General features: G+C 40.9%; 1 protein-coding gene across 12 annotated transcripts in view; it reads left to right on the forward strand.

Annotated features, from left to right (window-relative positions):
- The window catches only part of UNC80 (unc-80 homolog, NALCN channel complex subunit), a 120,496-nt gene that overhangs the window by 8,177 nt on the left and 90,285 nt on the right, over positions 1 to 22,034 (forward strand). For all 12 annotated transcript variants that reach the window (XM_032446031.1, XM_032446027.1, XM_015867943.2 and 9 more), the window contains exons 3-13: positions 902 to 1,058; positions 1,680 to 1,978; positions 4,297 to 4,420; positions 6,202 to 6,275; positions 6,709 to 6,848; positions 10,163 to 10,424; positions 15,382 to 15,516; positions 16,142 to 16,364; positions 17,184 to 17,324; positions 20,221 to 20,489; positions 21,119 to 21,469. In XM_032446031.1, coding sequence (XP_032301922.1) covers positions 902 to 1,058; positions 1,680 to 1,978; positions 4,297 to 4,420; positions 6,202 to 6,275; positions 6,709 to 6,848; positions 10,163 to 10,424; positions 15,382 to 15,516; positions 16,142 to 16,364; positions 17,184 to 17,324; positions 20,221 to 20,489; positions 21,119 to 21,469 — 2,175 coding nt within the window. The remainder of the gene's footprint in view (positions 1 to 901; positions 1,059 to 1,679; positions 1,979 to 4,296; positions 4,421 to 6,201; positions 6,276 to 6,708; positions 6,849 to 10,162; positions 10,425 to 15,381; positions 15,517 to 16,141; positions 16,365 to 17,183; positions 17,325 to 20,220; positions 20,490 to 21,118; positions 21,470 to 22,034) is intronic.

The following is a 22,034-nucleotide window of genomic DNA, read 5'->3' on the forward strand; positions in this document are numbered from 1 at the left end:
TTAGGTCATGAATGCCAACAGTTACTTGTTTGCTGGGAGCCTGATGAAATTGGTGGAACAGCTTGTGAACAAATAGGTAGCCAGGAGGCTGAGCTAGTCTATGGTAAGGACATGCATTACCAGTAATGTTTTTCTTAGCTTTAGGAACTTCAGTGAAGGAGTATAACTGCTTTTGTGACCGATAATGAGATCTTTGTATCTGGTCAGAGGAAGAGCTATTTGAAATAGTTGGAGCAACTAGCAATAAAGATCTTCCTGGGGGATTTCAGAGGCAGATCGTTTTATTTCGTGTTGCTTGAGGTGGAAATAATGAACTTGCTGCAGCCATCAGCTCTTTTAAGCATTCATAAAACCACTACATCATGGCTCACTGAAAATTTTTGTTTGCTATTTTTTGTGGCACGGTGTGAAAACATTTCCTGAGGCACATATACCCTTAATGGATTGCCCTTTATGTTACACTAAACTGAAAGAGCATGTGTGTGTGAGAGAATAGTATAACCAGCTCTCAGCTCCACAAACATAGGCTTCATTAGATCCTGTTACTCCCAGCAGGATCGCTTGCATGCCAGATTAATATCCAGCAGTATAGTGTAAGTCTGTTTTGATGTTCCTATTTCTATATGCCTGTTTGCTTTTATTTTTTCATTATTATATTGAGTTTTATGTATATTTTACTGTTGTATAGAGTGGTCCATTCATGTCCTAGATGTGTTTGTCTGTGTATATAGTGAGCTTTAGCTACAGTCTGTAGCTTTTTCCATGAGAAATATTTTAACTTGCAATATAACTGTGTAATGAAACATTTGAGGTTTTAAAGAGAATGGTGTATGTCATAGGAAGTATGTGTGGGAAGCTTTAGTGTTGTTGTTTTTTGTTTTCGTTTTTCTCTTAATTGCAGTCTTTTGAAAGGGTTTTGGTAGAGAACAAGCTTCATGGCCTTTCTCCAGCTCTCTCTGAAGCCATCCAGAGCATTTCTCGCTGGGAACTTGTCCAGGCTGCGCTCCCTCATGTGCTGCACTGCACTGCAACGTTGCTCTCCAACCGAAACAAGCTAGGTTAGTGCTCATATGAGTTTGTTTGTCCATTAGTGAAACTTAAATTAGAACATGAGATTGATGGTCAGCCTGCCACGTGACATATCCTAGATCTAGGATTCTGACTAGGAATCCCAGTTCATTTTGTTTTACATTTCATGATCTATTCTCATTTATAACAGAGGAACCTGGGAGAGCTTTCCCTGTGAGGTTGGTTGTCTGCTAGCTTTAGAAATCATGAGCTGAAGAGTCTAGGTAGTTCAGTGATGCTTTGCTAGTCATTTTCCAGGTACACAATAGCTTAGTTTTAACAAAAACCTCACAGTGCTTGCTTACATTTTGCCTTAATCAATGGGGTCAAACAGACAAGGTTTTCAAGCTACCATCTTTTAGGACCACACAGTCATTGTCTCTGCCATTGACATTTCAGCATCTGAACTGCAAATGCTGTGAAATAAATGAGACTTGAAAATCAGGGGGTTTCAAACATTATGGAACTTAATGCTGTTTAATGGTAGAACTTGAATTTTTGAGCTCTTATTGTGAAGTTGGATGCCCAGTTTCCTTTGTGGTTGTGAAATTCTCAACAGTGCCATTATTGGAAAGCGTGTGAGATACTGTGATGTGTTTGTCCCTATCCAGGTCATCAGGATAAACTTGGAGTAGCTGAAACAAAGCTTCTTCACACTCTTCACTGGATGCTGCTGGAGGCCCCTCAGGACTGCAGCAATGACCGATTTGGAGGAGACAGAGGTTCTAGCTGGGGAGGGAGCAGTAGTGCCTTTATCCACCAGGCTGAAAACCAAGGGTCTCCGGGACAACCCCGACCCAGCACCACGAATGATGAGGAGGAGAACAACAGGAGGAAGTTCTTCCAGAACTCCATGGCCACCGTGGAGCTCTTTGTGTTCCTCTTTGCTCCTCTTGTTCACAGGATTAAAGTAAGTGAGATGCCAATGGGGTACTTGTTTGGAGACACCTTTGTGTAAAGGAAGAATGATTCTGCCTTTGTGATTTTTTGAGTCTAACATTTGATACAGTCTGCAGTGCACATTGGTTGACCACTACACATGTTTTATCATGCTGGCACAGTACCACTGATATCAGAAGGGAATCCTTCCAGCAACACGAACAATCACTCTACTGTGCACACAGGCACAAAGGCAAATAAATCTGAAGTGAGGCGTTCGTGTACCCCAGGAATGTCAAAGATCTGTGGCCCATGTGAATTCTGTAGAGGAGATGGCAAGCTTTAATGTGCTCGTCTGACTCAGTCGTTGCTCACAAGGGCCTTGCTGGCTTTTCAGAGATTCTGCTGTGGAGCTGCTGCTGAGGTTCACTGTTATCATTACTAATCATCTTGGTGCTGATTACCAAGATTGCTTTTTAGTGGTGTGAGTGTGGGAGTGGCAGAGGCAATTAAGTATTCCTTTGTTCTGAAGTTAGAAGGATGCTGCAAGGCTTCCTGTCTGCCTAAGTCCCTCTGTTGGGTTTTATGCTGAGTGCATCAAATAAAAAAAGATAGGGTAAGTGAGGCATGTATCTGGCATGTTAAGTCAGTGTTGTCCCCTCTGTGTTTCACAGAGGTACGGGTCTCAGGGAGGAATATGATCTGATAATTAAAATAATGCATGTGCTTAAGAAAGATGGTATATTGGCAAAAGAAGGCCTAAATGATGGCATTTCCTGACTTCTGAGGGAGTTCCTGCATTTAGCAATGCATTCTTAAGTGAAACTTTTGGCAGGTGACGTGTAATTCTGCAATATAACAACTGTAGTTAAAAGTGTCTGCAGATTACCTAAAGCTGGCAATGCGAAATAAAAATGCATTAAGTTATTGCTGGCACTTTCCAACCTTTTGCAGCGTGTTCCTTAGGAAAAAAAAAATAAAACACAGCTAAAAGCAACAATTCGTAACAAGGCTTATGAGTTAGCTGTTATGAGATGGGACTAAAAAAGGGTGTGGAATGAAAGGACGGGGGAGTTGTGAGCAGCCAGCTCTTGCCATTCTTTTAGCTATCTGCATCGCTGGTTTAAACCTGTGAGGTATGTAAAGTGAAGTCAACAGAACACAGTGGTGCAGCTATAATTATTCTGCTTTTACCAGTGTTTGTGTGTGGCTGGTGGGGTATAGTTGAACTACACTAACATTATTGACTCCTAATGTATATCTGACTTTTGTCAATATAATTTCACCTTGATCCTTCAAATATTTACTTGTTTACTAATTTTTATAATTTCAACTGCTTGTATATGTGAAGTCATGATGGCTCGAGTGCTAGCAGTCCCAGCATCTCTAGAGACAGAACTGAAGCAGTTTCAGTCTTAGTATTTAATAATTGTATGCTACTATTTCATAATAATTTGATACATCTAATGTTACCTCAATTTCTAATCTGTGTTTTAGTATTTATTATTCTTTTTGGAGCAGTTCAGAGTTGCAAACTCTAAGGTTATGAGATTGAATGCTAAATATAGCGTTATATGTGATTAGAAGGGATGCTACAGCTTTTGACTTAAAAATGGCTTTTCCTCTTATTGCCAAAGATACTGAAAAAAAGAGTTCACTAACTAGCTTGAAAATTTAACTTGGAAATAGCTTTTGTTTATTTTTGTATTGAAAATTTTGTTTTCTCTTGTGACGAGAGGTTGAGAGAACTGGGATTTATTTTTTTTAGCTTGGAAAAGAGAAGGCTCCAGGGGCACCTCACTGTGGCCTACCAGTACATGAAAGTAGCATATGAACAGGAGGGAGAATGACTGTTTTTATAAGGGTGGACAGTGACAGGACAAGGGGGAATGGTTTTAAACTGAGACAGGGGAGGTTTAGGTTGGTTCTTAGGCGGAAGTTTTTCTTGCACTGGAGCAGGCTGCCCAAGGAGGCTGTGGATGCTCCATCCCTGGAGACATTCAAGGCCAGGCTGGATGTGGCTCTGGGCAGCCTGGTCTGGTGGCTGGAGATCCTGCACATAGCAGGGGGTTTGAAACTGGATGAGAATTGTGGTCCTTTTCAACCCAGGCCATTCTATGATGCTATGAATTTTCCCCATTGTGTTTTCGTATCTGTGCTTGAAATGTTTTAGTGTTTGCTGAGTGGCTTCAGCAGCCACTGAGTTAGCATATACCACCACAGAATGGCATGTAATGCCACTTATTTCCCATATGATCTGTGCATCAGAGAAAGGACAGTCCCTTTAAATTGGGAACAATTTTTTTTTTATGTGAGCTGTTGTGATTCAACCTCTGCTTGTCTTTTTAGGAATCTGACCTGACGTTTCGACTGGCTAGTGGCCTTGTTATTTGGCAGCCTATGTGGGAACACCGGCAACCTGAAGTGTCTGCCTTCAATGCCCTTGTAAAACCTATCAGGAACATTGTTACAGGTCTGTGACTGTGCTGTACAGGTGGGAAACCTTTCCTTTGTTTGGTTGATGCTGTGTTATGTGCAGTAGCCATCATATTTGAGGAATATGCTCATATTGCAGGAACTGGTCAAGCTTTAGAGAGCAGTTTCAGGCTGTTTCCCTCTGGAGTCAAGTATAGTTTGCATAATATTTAATTAAGACATGAGAGAGCAATCACACGTAGGAAATGAGAAACTCTCCAGCAAACTTGTTGCTTTCTGTCAAGCCTCAAATCTCTATTTGACCATGTCTTCCTTAGTTGCTAAGTGTACAGACAATATCCAGCAGGTGAAGGTTTGCCCCGGGCTGGTACTGAATGTATTAGAAGTGAAGAGCACACAGCAGTCTGCGTTCTGTTACTGTCTGAAATTTTGGATTTCAACGTGTTATGAAACTAAAGAATGTAGTTTCAAGAGGCTTCATGACTTAGGTTGCGAATTCATTTCTATGTACTGGGAGAGTTCCTCTTTGTAACTCAGCCATAATGAGACTGGAGAGGAGTCCTTAGGCTTCCAAGCCTCTATGTCTGGCTTGGTTCTCAAAGTGCTTTTTTACTGTTGCATTGGTGATAATAGTTTTTCATAATTTGCACAAACTATTGAATTGTGATTGCGCTGGCTATATTACTGTGGCATTGCTTGCAAGCTCAGAAAAGCACAAAGTTAAAATTTTTCACAGTAATGAAAATGTAGTTAGCTGAATTAGATTTCAGATGTCATAAATCACTTTGGATTTTGTATGTAGTTCTAAAGGCTTTGCAGGCCCCTCGGACGGTCTAAAATTGAAAAGAAGTCTCTCAAATGGTTAGAAATTATTTCTTCCTATTTTTTAATTGCAGAAGATGAAGTTCACTAAAGATTTCAACACTGGAGATAACATAAACTATTAGTCTTAAGTTTCTGTTGACCATTGGGTTGTTCTTTTTAAAGGTTTGACGTACAGTGAGAAAATTCTTTAAGTGTAACTTCAAGAATCACGTCCATCATGAAAAATATTTTGTTTCATTTTGAAAATATTTTCAACCCAATTGAAATAGACACCAGAATAAGGTTCTTCATATCAAGGAAGATTTTAGTATTGTAGCACTCTGGTCTCAAATTGTGACACACAAAATAAACTACTTAAATTCTCATTGGAATGGGAATTAAAAACGAATCTAGTGCTGAAGCTTTATGATGTTTTGCTTGGATTCAATCTGACACTGAGTTACATACAAATAGCTTGCAATATGACAAGAATTCACAACTGTCATCCTTTAGTGTCTGTGATATCCTTGTTCTTCTACAGCATCACTGCTCAAACTTTCTGTATGAGATTCCTATGCTATCTATGATGAAGAAATTTGTCTAATTAGAAACTGTCGTGTATTCTGAGAGAGGTTACCTAGAAAGAAAGCTGAATAGATGCGGAAATAAGAGGAGGTAGAAACCCCAGGTGAAGTGCACTAGTGTGCACAGGAAAGCACAGTCCAATGCCAAATGCACTTAGGATAAAATACAATTTCAAATTTATTTTTATAGAAATGAGGTTTTCATTACAAAAAGCTGTTGAAAATACAATAGAAAATAAGGTGCAAAAGTTAAAATAAATGTGGTTGTTTGTTTGTTTTAATGGTCATGTTTAATTCTAGGGAGCCTGTGAGAGAGTTACTGCATTGCTTTTTGGTTGGGTTTTTTTGTTTTTCTAATTCATCCTTTCAGTTGGTACAGTTAAAATATTAGAGTTGATTTCTGAAGTGAAATTTCACTTTATTTTTTCAGCTAAAAGAAGTTCTCCTACCAACAATCAGAGTGTGGCTTGTGAATCCCCAAATCTGGACAGTGGTCATACAGAGGTGAGCTTTGTACTGAGGTCGGATGGGCTTGAGTGAGAAGTTGAGGGAAGAGGAAACTGAATACAGAAACAGCAGCTGCGCTTATTACCCTGAAGTAATTCATGTTCAGAAATGAGTTAGTCACAATTTTCCTGAAGTTTCTCAAAGTTGTCCTCAGAGAAACCAAAGGGTATTTATATAGTTGTCCTAATCTCCTTGGTGATATCCTGTCTTACAGGATAGAAGCCTCACCTTATGTCTGTTCTTGGGTTAGAGCCCTGTCTTGACTTTTTCTGGTATGGGTCCTCATACTGTAAAGACAGAGGCCTGATGTTTTTCCTATATTTTTGTGCTATAAGTAATAGTCATCTAAGCATAAACCGCAGTAAGAAGACTAATACAAGAGAGATCAGTGTGTTTATCTACTACTTCTTTTTATTAAAACTATCCAAAGGGACTACAGGTGGTCTGTGAGACGACTCTGCCGGATTCTGTACCTCCAAAGCCTACTGTTTCAGCATGTCATCGTGGAAATTCCTTGGAAGGAAGCGTGTCCTCCCAAACCTCTCAGGAGAGAGGTACTCCACATCCCAGGTACAGACTGTTTCAGTTACATTGGTGTAACTCAATGACATAGTTCTTATCTTGAATTGACTGTTGTCATTGGACTCTGAGGGTGCTGGATGTTTATCTTGAACTCTGCTGATCTCAGTTTTGTGAGCTGAATGAAGTGGTGACACACAGTGCCTCTTACATTTGAGAAATCTCTTCTTAGTCTGTTGTGACAATTTATTTGGTCTTTTCTACTGTGCTGGTTTCTCATAATCTAAAAGACTAACAAATCTGCAGGTTCAGCTCTTTGTAGCTGGATTCAGTCTCAGGCAGTTCGTATGTTTTCTGGCTTCATCCTGATAAAATTCTATTTCCTACCAGCAAAGGATTTTTGCAATCTTGTCTATTGCCTTCATTATACCTTCTCTGTATCTTGTTGCTTAGATAGCTACCTTAAGGCTCCTGACCAAAAGAAGCAGACTAAAAAGAAAGCGAAGGCATAAAAACATCCTCCCATCTTGCCCTGTAGAATTGAAGCTGCAGTTTTCCAGCATGGCACTACTACACTGACATTCTATTCTAGGTTCAGGCAGATAAAGATAGAACTAAGTTTTCAGTGATGCTGGACACTTAGTACTGCCATAAGGTAAATGGAGCTGATGGGTGTTTTTGGGAGTGTGGAGAGGAAGGGAAGCCTAGCTATATTTTCAGGTCTCTGGATTTAGGTGTCTCACTTGAACTTCTCATGAAAATTTTGGTCCTGGTGCTTGTCTCTTTCAGGAAACATCATATCCAAAATAGTGTTTTACGAAATTGCTTCATTACAGGAACAGAAGAAATGTGGGATGGTGTGGGTTTCTGCATATAATCCAGGAACGTCTAGGTTTTCTCAAAAATGGGGTTGATGTGCTATTTTCCTGGTGGAAAGGGCATAGCTGCTCTCTATGGCTCTGATCCTATCAGGAAGTTTCCCTTGGGATTCTGTATCAAGCCCATTGTCAATTCTGATTCTTTATTTAATTTGTATTAATGTGAGCCAGTAAAAATGCAGTTGGGCGTAAGACTGCCTTTCTGTGTATGAACACTGTGGCTCAGAGAGGCACAGCTGTACAAAAAAAAAAAAAAGCCTTTTAAGAAGACTGAATCAGGTGATTGGTTTGTTGAGCTGGATCTGGTGGTTGCTATAGAGATGGAGCTGCAGACAGGCATTGAAGAGAGCGTCATTATGTCGCCTCATTTGCAGGACTCATTGATCAGTTAAAACTGTACAGGGAGCTTTGGTTGCCATGCAACAGACAACTTGGGGACAAATGTAGTTTGCTTACCAACAGCCGCAGTATTTCTTTGTCCTTGGGCCCTGGGTTGGAGGAAGACTGCCTTTCCACTCTCCCTACAGTCACAATTAGCTTGGAACTGAGAAAATGAACCCTATGTTTCCTTCTAAATTAGCACAGAGTTTAGTTTCTGGTTCCTCAGATACAAAAATGGCTTGTTCCTCTGATCGTGGCCAATTATCTCTGCTCTACTCAGTGAAATTCTCCATTCTCCACTAGGGATGAACTTGGTGTCCATAGATTACATTTAGTGATGTGCTGACACAGATGGGCTGATCTGCAGTCACCAGTTACCTTCAGCGTTAGCTTGTGAGGCTGGCAGCAAACCAAGTCCTGCAGGTTTGAGTTCTAGATGTGCACATCTAGAAGGTTTGTGTGATCCCAAGCAGCATCAGCACACTTCTTTCTCCTTTGCCAGTCCTATACCTACCCTAGATGCAAAGGGTAGATCTGTGACACTGGACAGTGACCCAGCAAAGCACTTCAAGCGTGTGCTTCACTCTGAGCTCTTAAAGGAGTTCAACTAGTCAGAGTTGTTGCTTTGTTGGACTGTGGCCTTGGTCTCCTCTACTCTGAATGTGGTGGTACCCAGCTGGAGGTAGGAGTATAGTGCCAGCGCTGTTCACATGTTGTTTAGCAGAGCTGATAATGCAGATGGCTTGAAGAATAAATATTTGATGTTCTTGTAGCTCCCAAATGATTCAGAACACTATTCATGGAAGTGGTTTTGATTTTTATAGAATCCAAAATGCACGAAAATTCATCATTCAGTTCACAGGGGTGTGTTTCTAAGACATTGACTGGAAATGTTCAGATTGTGTATTTCTATGGGCAAAAAAAATATAGACGGGTCTCCAGAGTTCCTGCCTCATCTGCAGCATTTCACACCTTTTCCCATATGATTCCCGTTCCTCTGAGTTCCTTTCACTGCTTCTTTTCTGACGGTTGGTCTCTTAGCAGCTGCTGACTGTGCTGAAGGTGGATCAGGACAGTTGTACTGGGAGAGAAATGGGGAAAAAAGGTCGGGGCACTTTATTGCTGTAGGGTTGGTTTTGAAAATGTGATGATATCTTCGAAATCTGGAATCTCTGGAGTCTTTCATGAGGGTTACCACAGTTATATTGAGTTTGTGTGTACAGACTGCTGTACTGAGGACATTGCACGCTACAAGCTCTTAGGAAATAATTCCTATCTGAATAGTAGGAAAACAGTAGTGAAAGTTAAATGTTTTCCTTTTGCAACAGTGACTGTCACAGTAGCTTTTATTTGCATGAGAATCAGTTTAACTGGCGAAATAGTTAGTTAGCTTAGCTGCCCTATCTGCTTGTTCTCTGCTAAGGCCTGATGTGTATGAATGTAAACAGCTTCTAAATATTCATTACCAGTATCAGAACAGCACGTGCTTCTGAGTTGTCTGTTTCCAGCTGAACAAATCATTCCGTTAGTACAGATGCCAAAGGCTTATCTTCAAATCACAGTTTCAGAAAGCGACCTTGCCCAAGAAAACACCTTTAAACAAATAAAAAAGAAAAAAAAAATCTATCGCAAAACAAGGCTGTGCTTGAGCCCTCTAGGGAGCTGAAAGTTAAATATCCGTTTACGTGTCTTCAGAAACACTTTCTTCAGTCAAGGCTTTAGTCCCAAAGGGTCAGTGTCAAATATCCCTGCAAGCTGAAGCAGGCACAGCTGTGTGCACATCCTGGTGTTTTGTGCAGATGGCAGGAGAATGCAAATAGCTTACAGCTCTCTACAGCTGGCTACATTTTAGGCCTCTTAGGAGAGCTCTTGCATCTCTTGGAGCAAACCAGCATGCTACGTAGGGCAGAACTGGTTTCTCTTGTAACAGAAAATTTTGTGGCATTGGGTGACCCCTTAAGAGCAGCTGAACGTACAAAGCACACAAAATGTACACTGAATGTACAAAGCACAATCCTTATGCTTTCTTTATTCAGAGAACACAGTATCTAGGAAGGGTCTTAGGAGCCTTGTGACTAACAGGTCTTCTCTTATTTTTTGGAACAGAGTGTCCGTGGTGATCCCACCGTGCCAGAAATCTCGCTATGCCACTTACTTCGACGTGGCAGTGCTGCGCTGCTTGCTGCAGCCTCACTGGTCTGAGGAGGGCACACAGTGGTCACTGATGTATTACCTGCAGAGACTGAGGCACATGCTACAGGAAAAGCCTGAGAAACCACCTGAGCCAGAGATCACCCCTTTGCCGAGACTTCGCAGTAGCTCCATGGTGGCTGCTGCACCCTCTCTGGTGAATACCCACAAAACTCAGGTAAGCAGTTGTCATGGGTATGAAATCAGTGTGGTGCTTCTGGGAAGTGGAGGGCAGATGGCTATGAATAGCACAGCTTTGGTTTTGGCGAAACTGCCCGGAGGTCAGATATGTGAAATGATTCAGAAGGAGAAGTGGAGATTGATGAAGGGTTTGGAGGTGGAATCTGAGTCAGAGTCTGAGCTGGTGATTGCTGAAAGCTTGAAAGCTTTCAGGTTTGTGATAATTAAACTAGGGAGAATACTGATAACATTAGTTTTTAACGCAGGAATATACTGACAAGTTTGTCAGAAGAAATCAGACTGCTTTTCCTGAGCTCTCTTTGATGTTACCCTTCAAAAGAAAAGGAATTGTGCTTGGTACATCATTGCACACTCCAGACTAATGCTTGTGTTAAATATCAGAGTAGACTTTTGAAAGCTGAGACAGTGAACCCTCCATGTGGTTACTTTTTCTCATGGTGTTATTCTTCTTGCATAACTTCTACCTTTATATTAGTCAGCAAAGCCTTGGTGGACAAACTGTCCTAGTAGGTGTCAAAACTTATTCCCTGTTTTGCTAGAAAAGGATCTCCAGACTCCAGACCTTGATGCAGTAGAGATCTTTGTCATAGAGCTTAATTGTTTTGTTTTGGATAGGTCGTGGTTGATCCAGGGATGAAAAGGGGCTGCAGCTGCAGTTTGAGTTAATCTCCTTGTTGATTTGTAACACTTGTAGACTGCATACTCTTCCTGTCGTGTAGGCTTTTAACAGCAAATTTTGACTTACTGAGTTAGTAGAACTTCCTTACAAAATTTAATACAGGATTCTATTTTTGCAGTTCCATTTTATGACACATCTCAAGTAAAAGGCTCTAGCTGCTGTTAATGTTCCTGTCAAATGTCTTTTTTGACTCATAACTCTCGGTATTAATTCTTGGTGGGTTTTTTTTTTGTTGTTTGTTTGTTTTTTTAATCCATGCTTGTTGTATTCTGGGAACTTCTGGCCTGTTATTTCATAATGGTAAGGGGTGAAACATCCTGTACAGCCAGAGAACAAGCATAGGCAATGCAAATGTTAGTATTCTCATTTTAAGTCTCGGGGTGCTACTGCCATTCTTATGCTTTTTATGAAGTCGCATTTTTACTCACGGTTTTCAGGGCTCAGCAGCAGCAGTGTTCTTTATTATCTGTATTACATATTCCTATAAACAGTTGCCTATTTCATCCCTGTGAAAGCTTGACATATCCCTGTAAAGGCCAGGTGAGGAGAATTACTATTTAGTCTTCATCTACCTTTGGAGGAGACTTTATAGAATTGTTGTGCATGTACAGAAAATCCTCCTTTAATATCATCTCCTCGAGGTAATGCCAGCTAAGTAGAACAGTACACTGGAAGATATTACTCTGTTTATGTGGTTCACTCTTGTGCGTGTCTTTTTGCCTTTGCTTATAACAGCCCAGGTATTTTATACACGAATGCAGTAGCTCCTAGTGCAGTAACACTGCAGTCAGTTCTCAACACAGCAGCAGTGTGCATGAGATTGTCCTCCAAGGGCACTGCTTGCATTAGTATTCTGTTGGTTCTTCTTTAAACACTTACCTCCTTTCACACACTTGGCTATTTCTTGCTATTTCAAGATGTTTCTCTCTTGCAAAAGATTCCTTTACTCAGTTGTTCTTCACTAACATTTTTCTGTTAAATCCATTTGGCAATTCCACTGGGTACCTTCTAGCTGCAAATGTGAGGACTCTGTCCAGGGCATTCTTCCCTCCAGGGCTAGTTTTGATTGCTTTTTGTAACCTCTGTGTCAGTCCTGTGTATTTTTACTGTGCTTCATCAAACTGGAATCCTGTTTTAAAACGGTTTCCAATTTGTTAAGCAGAACAGCTGTGAAGGAGGAGGTCAAACAGTCCTCTGTGCACTGAAAGTTTCAACTCATTTCACTCATTTTTCCAGCTCTTAGGGCTGAAGTCTGCAACACAGAGGCACCCAGGCCCTACAGTTTATCCCAGCTGACTGTAGGCACTTAGCTGAGGTTCTTAAATAGTCTCATCACCCAAGTCACCTGCTAGTCAGAGGAGAGAGAACCACCTCCAAAGGACAGAGAGTTTTCTTTTTATCAACATACAGTATTGTACTTTGAGATGTCACCAGCTCCTCAGTCAAGAATGGGGAATATGCTTAAGATGTGCTTGTTTTGTTTTGTTTTTTTGGTCTAGATCTAGATTCCTAGCTAGACGTCATCAGGTTGGTGAATATGCTTTCAAAGCTATTGACACTCTTTTTCAGTGGGTTAAATTTGTAGTGGTTGGCTGATTAAACTGGTTAAAGATAAAAAGGTAGTGACGTGTAAATCAAACCAGGGGCTGGTAGATTTTCTGGAAAACCTGTGTTCTTTTTGTTGTTCTGCTGTTTATCAGTAACTTCCTTTATCTAGATCTCAGCAAAACTCTCACGCTTCTTGATGGATTCTGTGTGCCTGAAGTCACATTTTAAATATTATCTTGGGCTGAAGAAGTTGGTGACGTGTTGAGAAAACATGAGAAGCATCCTTCATCTATTGCCTAATAAAATGAAGAGCAAAGTGGATAAAGATTCAGTGCAGCATGCTGGCACTCCATGTTGCTTAGCAAAGGGGTATTGGCTGCAGTGAATAAAATTAATACTAGCTTCCTCTAGAAGCTGACTTGAATCCAAACATATTTCAGACCTAGCAACGCGTGTTAAGGGAAGCCTACTTTGTACCTATATGCATTGAATTTAGCATAAGGACGGGTCTAGGAAATGAGACCTTCAGAGGCTCGCAAACCTCTAGTCTTGTGCTAATATTGCAGGGGCGAAGAGCCAAAGCTTAAATTAAGCATTAGGCCAGTGCAGCTGTAGTGTCTCACAGCAGTACAAATATAAAAGCGAGAGTCTTAAGTGCAATACCTTGAAGTGAAAAAAGTACTAGTGAGCTGCTAGGTTTACAGTTGTGCAGAACAAAGGCAATAGAAATCAGAACAAGATCTAGAGTAGCAGCTCCAATACTGTTTGGCTTTTTTGTCCATCTTATGCATACCGTAAAACCAACATAATCTACTGCACAGATCATCTTCATAGGGAGGACTATTTTGATTCTTTAGATAGTTGTATACCATGCTGTAGGTCAAAGATAATTCTGTAGTTTGCTTCTGTAGTGTTTCTCACTTGACGTCCATCCTAACCACAGCTAGGACTGTGTCTTGTTGCATTTGTGTAGCTTGTATCATGGTAGATCTTCATCTTCACTCTGTAATTTTGGTGAACATAAGCCACCTAATAGAACACTGATTTAGTAAACAATGTACAAAAGGTTGTGAAACTGAATTAAATTGGCACTATGTTTTCCAGACAGATGAAGCTAGAGAGCTGTAAAAGCTAAGAACCAAGCCATATGAAGTAATTGCTGGCTTCACTGTTGAGAGACATCTAGGCTTGGATCCTTGTTTGCTGTCTGATGGATTTTACATATGAATCCCCAGTCTTTAGTGTATTTTAAAATGGTTTAGAAGCGTACCTTGACCGAATGTGACTGGACATTTATGAATCAGAACTCTTTCTGTTGTGTGTTCCCTCCATTCTTATATTGATAAAATAAATAGGAAGGATTTAAGGGTAGTCTTTGATTAGCATGATAAGTCTGACCCCCAGTACCCCAGTACTGCAGACTCTGTAACTGGTTGTTAAGCTTTCAGCTCTGGAGAATCCTTGGCTTTAGCAGAAAATTCATAAGCATAAAACTGCTCACTTGTTTGCAGAGCTGGGATGTGACTGGCCAGGAGCTATGTCTTCTATACTATAGGAGTCTTCTTATCTATTGTTAGCATGTAGCTGTCAGGACTGGAAGGGAAAAGGTTTTTTAACACAACCTAGTTGTTCAGCGCAATCTTCTTAATGAGGAAGCAAGGCAGAAGACCATATCCATTAGAAACAATCTGATTTTTAGGCAGAAGGAAATTATCCTAAGGGGATTTGGTCAGGTCAGCTGCACAAGCATCTCATGAAAATTGGCAGCATATCGTTTAATGAGAACAGATGGTCAGGAGCTGAGCTTATGCCACCTTTTGTACCAAAGCCTTTCTTTGCAGTAGGCAGCTGGAATGTGTTTTCCGTGCAGAAGGGGAGCAGAGCGCCCTCTACTGAACTGTTGGTAAATTAGTCTCAAAGTTTTCATTGTCTTGGGAGGTGTGGTGCAGAAGTTATACGGGCTTGAACAAATATGAGAAGCACGGTGTGGAAGGATCTTGGAGGACTTGTATTACAAGTGCAGGATTCTTACTAGTGTTGACATCTTAGGTTTTTTTAGTAGATAAATACAATTAAAGGTGTGTCTTCCTTCCCTTTGCCAAAATATCCCACTGTGGCATCACAAAAGGGCTTGTAAATTTTAGAGTCATATACTTATGAATTTGTATAATTAAAGTATTTTTGCAAATAAAACCTCTTGAGGTGATCACGCTGCTTATTGCAGCTTAATTCCAAAACACGCGATTATGGGCATGCAGTAGTAAGGGCAGATTCTCATACATGTTAAAGCATTGTGCAAAGAGTGGTTCCTGTGATTGCATATGAATATAAGCCAAGGCCTTGGGAAGATAATCAGCCACTCAGTGTCATGCCTTGAATCAGAATCAGGTTTGGCTGACCACGGGTCTGCTGTGCTTACTGTCCATGCTGACAGTGATGCTTGAGTCTGTCTTTGGCAGCACAGTGTCTCACTCATTTATTTTTGTTTTCCTCAATGACAAAAATGTTACTCAAGATCAATAATTAAAGGAGTCTTTAAACATTTTTTTTTGTTTTTCTTTAAATGTGTAAATAATGTTTTCTGTGATGAGTAGGTCTTTTTCCTTTACAGTGCTCCTCCAATGAGAGCTCTTGGAAGCACTTCTTTTATTAAGCTGCTTATCCTCTATTTCTCCTTGTGCTTGTTGTCTTCTTCTGGGAGCTGCAGGATCTCACAATGAAATGTAATGAGGAAGAAAAATCACTAAGCACAGAAGCGTTTTCCAAGGTTTCACTGACGAACTTGCGTAGACCAGCAGTTCCAGATCTCTCCACAGATCTGGGGATGAACATTTTCAAAAAGGTAAGCAGAAGAAAGTTTTGCATTAGTTTACCAGTGATTCAGTGTCTGAATGTCCTGGTAAGTAGCAGCTGAAGGTCTGTTTGGACTGTGAGCTCATGCTGTTTAGGAGATATTACTCTATGACAAAAGATGACTATTATGTGTTATTGTTTAGGTATTATGCATAAATTCAAATCACATTACTGAAACCGTTATTCTAAGGTGTGTCTTGCTGAAACTGTATGTGGGGAGGATACTCAAACAACATCCAGATTTACTGGTGCTCACTGTAATTCCAGCTAATTCAAGTAAAGTTCTTCTGACATTCTTAATGTAATGGGTTTGCATCCATCCAAGATATTTAGCGGAGTTTTGTAGGCTCTGCAAAATTACCTCTTATATCAGACGATGTTGTATGGTTATTCAAGGGCATCCATCCCAGCCTATGTTAAAACAGATTTCCTTGAAGTATTACTATTGTCCTTGAGTTCAGAGAGTTCCTTTGAGGATGAATGACCAAGACAAAAAGCTCAGTGCAGAAGGTTACAGTTGGGCCAGATAGCTGATGTAATTTTTCCCCCCTATTGGTTATTAAATGCCTCGAGTCCTCTACCTGCTCTCATCTTTGCTCTTCTTCCTCCTGCAGTTTAAAAGCCGCAAAGAGGACAGAGAGCGTGAACGGAAAGGGTCAATTCCTTTCCACCATACTGGGAAGAAGCGTCAGCGGAGAATGGGGATGCCCTTCCTTCTCCATGAGGACCATTTGGATGTTTCGCCCACTCGGAGCACTTTTTCATTCGGCAGTTTTTCTGGAATTGGAGAGGACCGGCGTGGCATTGAGAGAGGCGGGTGGCAAACTACCATATTGGGTGAGGCACTGTTATCTCTGCTCCACGTTCTCTATTGTTCCTGTCCTGAACATTTAGAGAACAGCAGAGGCTTTTGGTTTCTTTGTCTGTCCTATTACAACCTTATGTCCTTTGTTCTGGTTTCAGTATTAAATATCTGTTCACAGAATTGGCAACTGTGCTGACAGCAGACCTTGAATGACTTATGCTTCACTTTGTCTCTGAAAACAGTCATATAATGGTAATAATAGCTACTGTAGCAACTGGTAGTTGTGGCCATACCACTCCATTACACGTGAAGCTGCATTATCCAACTGCAATTTAAATTAGATTCAAGGAATGGCTGCATCCTTTTCTTCTATGGAGAAATCTCTGGAGAAGCAGCGCTGTAGTCATTAGAAGCATAGAAAAGACTATTAACTGTTCTATTCAAGTGATTGTTGGATTTTAAATAGAGTATTGCTTCAGGTAGTTAAGCTTTCCCTATCTTGGTATTACAAAGATGCAGTGTTTAAATATTGGTTCCTCCAAGCTTCCAAGTTCACTGAACAGACACTAGGCATGGTTTCTTTTTCACAAACTTTTAATGTCAGGTATTTTCATCCTCACATCCTCTCTTGGAGACAGTAGACATTATTCTCATTAATTTGCCAATCTTTACATCAGTGAACCCCTGCAATATATCCCATTTAAATTTGTTTTGTTGCAACTTCACAGAGTCCTGGAAAGCCATGGTTTCTGACTCCAACCTTTCCATTTCTGTCTTCAGTGAGTGTCTCTCAGTCTCCAAGAACCTCTCAGATTTGTAAACTTAGTATCAAATTCTTGTCTTCACCCTAGGAAAGTTCACCAGACGGGGGAGCTCTGACACAGCAACAGAAATGGAAAGCCTGAGTGCAAGGCACTCGCACTCTCACCACACTCTTGTCTCTGATCTGCCTGACCACTCAAACAGCCATGGAGAGAACACAGTCAAAGAAGGTAAATTTAACGCATCAAGGAAGAAAAATTTCACTAAAATATGAACTCCAGGAAGCTGAGGAAATGTTAATGTTTCCACGTATAAGTATATGACTAATTGTTTTCACCTGTTTTTTGTTCAGTGTTTAAGTATTTTCTGAGCTTTTCATGTTTATCTTATGCTCTTTACTATACGTCTGTGTGTGTATATATATATGTATATAAGCAGCCATTAGCTTTTGGTGTGGTGGTGGGGATTTTTAGCTTTGTTTGTTTGTGTTTTACTTTAACAGTACATGGGTACATGAATTTGGACAGGAACTTAGTATCACTTCGCTGGTTTCATGGGAGCTTTGTGCCTCGTCTCAGCCTTCAGCTGTGTTGGAAAAATACACTTTTTTCTTAATTCTCTTAATTCAGAACAGAAGCCAAGCTTTGAAATTTGCTCAGTCATCCTGGGCCCATCTGTCTTGGAGCCTTCTGCAGAACTAGCAATAGCAGTATGGCCACAATGAGAGAACCCCTGGTGGGATGATGTCTGCTCCATAAGGAAGAGTCTTTCTGTCGGCAGAACAGCTCCACCTTTGTTAAACAACATTAGCTATGCCATGGAAAGTTCTGTCAGCAGAGCTATCTGCACCAGAGGGCTTTGCTGGCACTACTCCTGCTGCCTAAGCACAGCAAATCGTTCTCCCTGCTTTGTAGTGCTGCTAGCAAAACCTGGCCGTAGAGATTAGGCCTCAGCTGTGGCAAGCGCAACCTTAAACCTTTGAGAGGGAAGAGAATATCACACGCCCCATGGAGCAGGGCAGAGTCTGTCTGCAGTAGCTGCCAGGCTGCTTACCAAGAAGGATATTCACATTTTTATGTACTGTCGCCTTGGGAGCTATCAAAGTTTTGTTCTGTTTTAGCACAGCGATTGTGATAAGTCTGAAAGAGAATGGATTTGCATCAGCTCTAATTTAGTATGCCTACATCTCTTTTATCCCTGCCCTGTGGTTCTGAGCAAAGTTCTGCTCCTGGATCAGCTTTATGCAGTGTGTATACATGATCAGCATTTGTTCTGTTGAAGAGTAATCCCACATACCACATCAGCTTTGTAGCCAAATATTTTCTAAAAATTAGTTGTATGTAATGCTTGCTACACTGGCTGTACCTAAGGTACAATTGTGCTGCAACTATTTAAGTAATAGGACAAATTACACTGTTCTCAGGGGAAGTTTCCAACTTAAAATGAGATGTTTTGTAGTTGAAGATTAAGTGCAAATGTTAGCTATTATTTCTTTTGTGGCCGACTGTATCCAAGCATTCTGGTCATTCCTACCTTCCCACCTGTTGTCTAATTTCCCTGGCCAGGAGAAATTTGCTAATAGACATTTTTTGTTTGGCTGATACACTGAAAATCAGAGGTGAAGAATTAGCTATGTCCTGTGTAGATGCTGAAGAAGAGTCATGGACACACTTGCTGTAGGCATCCATCGATGTAAATGAAGAGTCCTTAGTTCTCCTTTTTGGGCTCTGAGTCCCATCCAGCAGTCAGCTCTGTCAGTGATAATGAAATAGAAGTTCAGTACATAAACAAAGATATTTTGTGTAGATTTTGGGTGTGGATTTTTGTTAAACTAAGCAAAACCTCACTGGAACAGAAAATAGTTACCCTTGTGTAGTCATCAAACTTGGTAACTCAGGAATGGAGTTTCTAATTTCATACTTCCGTTGTTGTCATCTTCAACATGCAGGTGTCTGCGACTGCCACTGAGAAGTTATGCTTGCTGGAAGTAATCCTGCTCCATTGGGTACAGCAGTTACTTCTGTACTGATCATCAACCAGTTTGTAGTCTAGGCTGATGCACTGCCGTTGGCCTTAGAACAATTCTCTTAATGGAAACTGCTGGTTTGGTGCTGGCAGAGTTGCACACAGGCTGCACAGGCATGTAGTCACCACTCTTACAAGTTATTTTCAAAATGTAGCCAGTCCATTGCTGAGTCAATTCTTGAAGGTTACGAGTTTTGTTATTTTATTAATTAAACCCTTGTAAGTAGCCTTAGGCAGAAGTTTGTTGTTATTCCTTAGTGCTGTTGCCATACTGTCTTGAGGGATATGAGCCAATCAGCGCTGTGGGACATGTGATTTTGCTACACTGTTGAGTTTACAGACCTGTTTACAAAGTGCTAAGCTTAGGAAATTACTCATACTGTGTGCTAGAGTTCAGCATGAGCATTTAATGAGAATTAGTCTATGTTGCTGAAATGCTGTCTCTACCTGAGCTAGCCAATTTAAATTTAGACTTAGCTGTGTCGTTGTGTCCTTTTCTGGGTACCTTGAACTTTGATACCATGTTACCTTTCTCATCAGTCAGTTTCAAATGTTGGTGATGTTCTATTGCAGGTGGTGGTAGACCTTTTTGTTTTCTCAACTGGTGTGGTGAAATCTTTCAAGCCAGTCCAAGAAAGCTATTTTAAATTGATGTTGCTAACCTACCTTCACTCCTGTATTGAGCTGCTGAGTGATTATTCTTTCCCTTGCTGTGGTGATCCTGCTTCTGAGACTAGACACTGTACCAGTATGGGGAGCAAGGCTATCCAAAACATAATCCTCGTTTTGGATTAAGTTTAAATTGTCTGGACTTCTTGATTTTAACTGCCCTGTAGACTTGGATCAGTTTATACTGCCACGTACGTAACTGTACGGCTTGAGTTGAGTAATCTTGGGTTCTAATTTGCAGTAGCTTAAAGGAAGAAATTAACTTATGCTTTTCACCCTTGCACCCATATAGGAATTAGGAACCTGTCTTGTCTTTCAGCGCTGCAAGTTGCAATGAGAGCTGCACCCTACTTGTAAACAAGCACAGCCTCAGTTTGCCACTTTCTAACTCTGGAGATGGAAATTCACAGGTAGTTGTTTTGTTCCCTGCAGTTCGGTCCCAGATCTCTACCATCACTGTGGCCACCTTCAACACTACCCTGGCTTCATTCAATGTGGGCTATGCTGATTTCTTCAGTGAGCACATGAGGAAGCTTTGCAATCAGGTGCCTATCCCTGAGATGCCCCATGAGCCTCTTGCGTGTGCCAACCTCCCACGGAGCCTGACAGACTCATGCATCAATTACAGTTGCTTAGAGGATACGGATCACATTGATGGAACCAACAACTTTGTCCACAAGAACGGCATGCTGGATCTCTCGGTAATTGGCAAGGAATGAGGAAAGCCAGGTCCCTCTTCTGTCACTGTAGTGGTACCATTGAGATCAGGGTTTTGATGGGCTTTTCCTCCACCTCTTTATATGACTTCTCTCAGCAGTACATAAAGGTCAGTCAGATACATTTGTGCATATCCTAAAAGTCTCCCTTGAGATGCCGCAACTCCTATTACTCCTTGCAAGGAGTGCATGTGCATGCCTTAATGCACACATCAAATCTTAAGTGATATTACTTAATTGCTGTGTTCCTGAAGCATGCACTGAATTTCCTGTAAAACAGTGTAAAACTGAACAGCACCTCGATGGCACCTTAAAACTCACCCTTTCTTCATTCCTGTTAATGACTTGACAATGCCTGGTGCACTGAGGCAGTGTTCTCAGGCTCACAGATGTCATCTCATGGTTTCCTTTTCTGCCTGACTGTGCCCAACCTGTCGTTTCTTCTTTTACACCTAGTTTGTAGGCTCTTGGGTTTGAGGGTTTTGTTATTTGTTCCGAGTTTGTACTTTGCCTGTTATAATGAATCTTTAGTCTATGACTAGAATTTCCAGGCATTGAAAAGTACTAGGAGAAAAAATAAGACTAATTTTAAATATTATGTTTTATTCTACCAGGTAGTTCTGAAGGCTGTTTACTTGGTCCTGAACCATGACATCAGCTCCAGGATTTGTGATGTGGCACTGAACATTGTGGAGTGCTTGCTTCAGCTTGGGGTTGTGCCATCGGTAGAGAAAGTCCGGAGGAAGAGTGAGAACAAAGAAAATGAAGCCCCTGAAAAGAGACCAAATGAAGGATCCTTTCAACTTAAAGCTTCTGCAGGTTCGGCTTGTGGATTTGGGCCTCCTCCTGTCAGTGGAACTGGAGATGGAGGGGAAGAAGGAGGCGGTGGAAGCGGTGGAGGAGGAAGTGACGGAGGTGGTGGAGGAGGAGGCCCTTATGAGAAGAATGACAAAAAACAAGAGAAGGTGTGTTTTGCTTCCCACTGTATCACTCCATAATGAACTATAATATCTGTTAAGACAAAGTAAGAATTGTATGCAGTTGCCTTTCTGTTTGCCTTCCTTTTTCTTTGCACAAATTACTTTCTTTTGTTCTGGTGCTCACTAAACTTGTGCTGAAGAAACATGATTGGGAATTCAAGCACTGTAACTTCTCCAAAAGCAGTTTGTGAGTCTTACTGGGACATTTTCAATATCCTATCAAAATGCAAAGCAGTCATTATTTCTTTATAAGGTTTATCATGCGTAGCTTATAAAGAAAACCAAAATTTAGTGTTTGAAGACAGCTTGTTTTCTTTGCTAACCAGAAATCGTATTTTTTTCAATATTGCTATGAGAATTGGCTAAGAAAAGCTGTTGCTGGCCTCCTAAGTCACTACCAAAGTCACTACTCATGGTAGTGTAATACCAAAGATATGCAAAAAATATGGTTGCTTTTCTGCCAAAGTGAGCCAGCTCTCTGTTTTCGTGCAGAATTTTTTGAAGTAGATGGGAATGGTACAGCATCCTGTCAGTGGGCTTTGCATTTGTA

This window comes from Coturnix japonica, chromosome 7 (assembly GCF_001577835.2).
Source record: "Coturnix japonica isolate 7356 chromosome 7, Coturnix japonica 2.1, whole genome shotgun sequence".
Taxonomy (NCBI): Eukaryota; Metazoa; Chordata; class Aves; order Galliformes; family Phasianidae; genus Coturnix; species Coturnix japonica.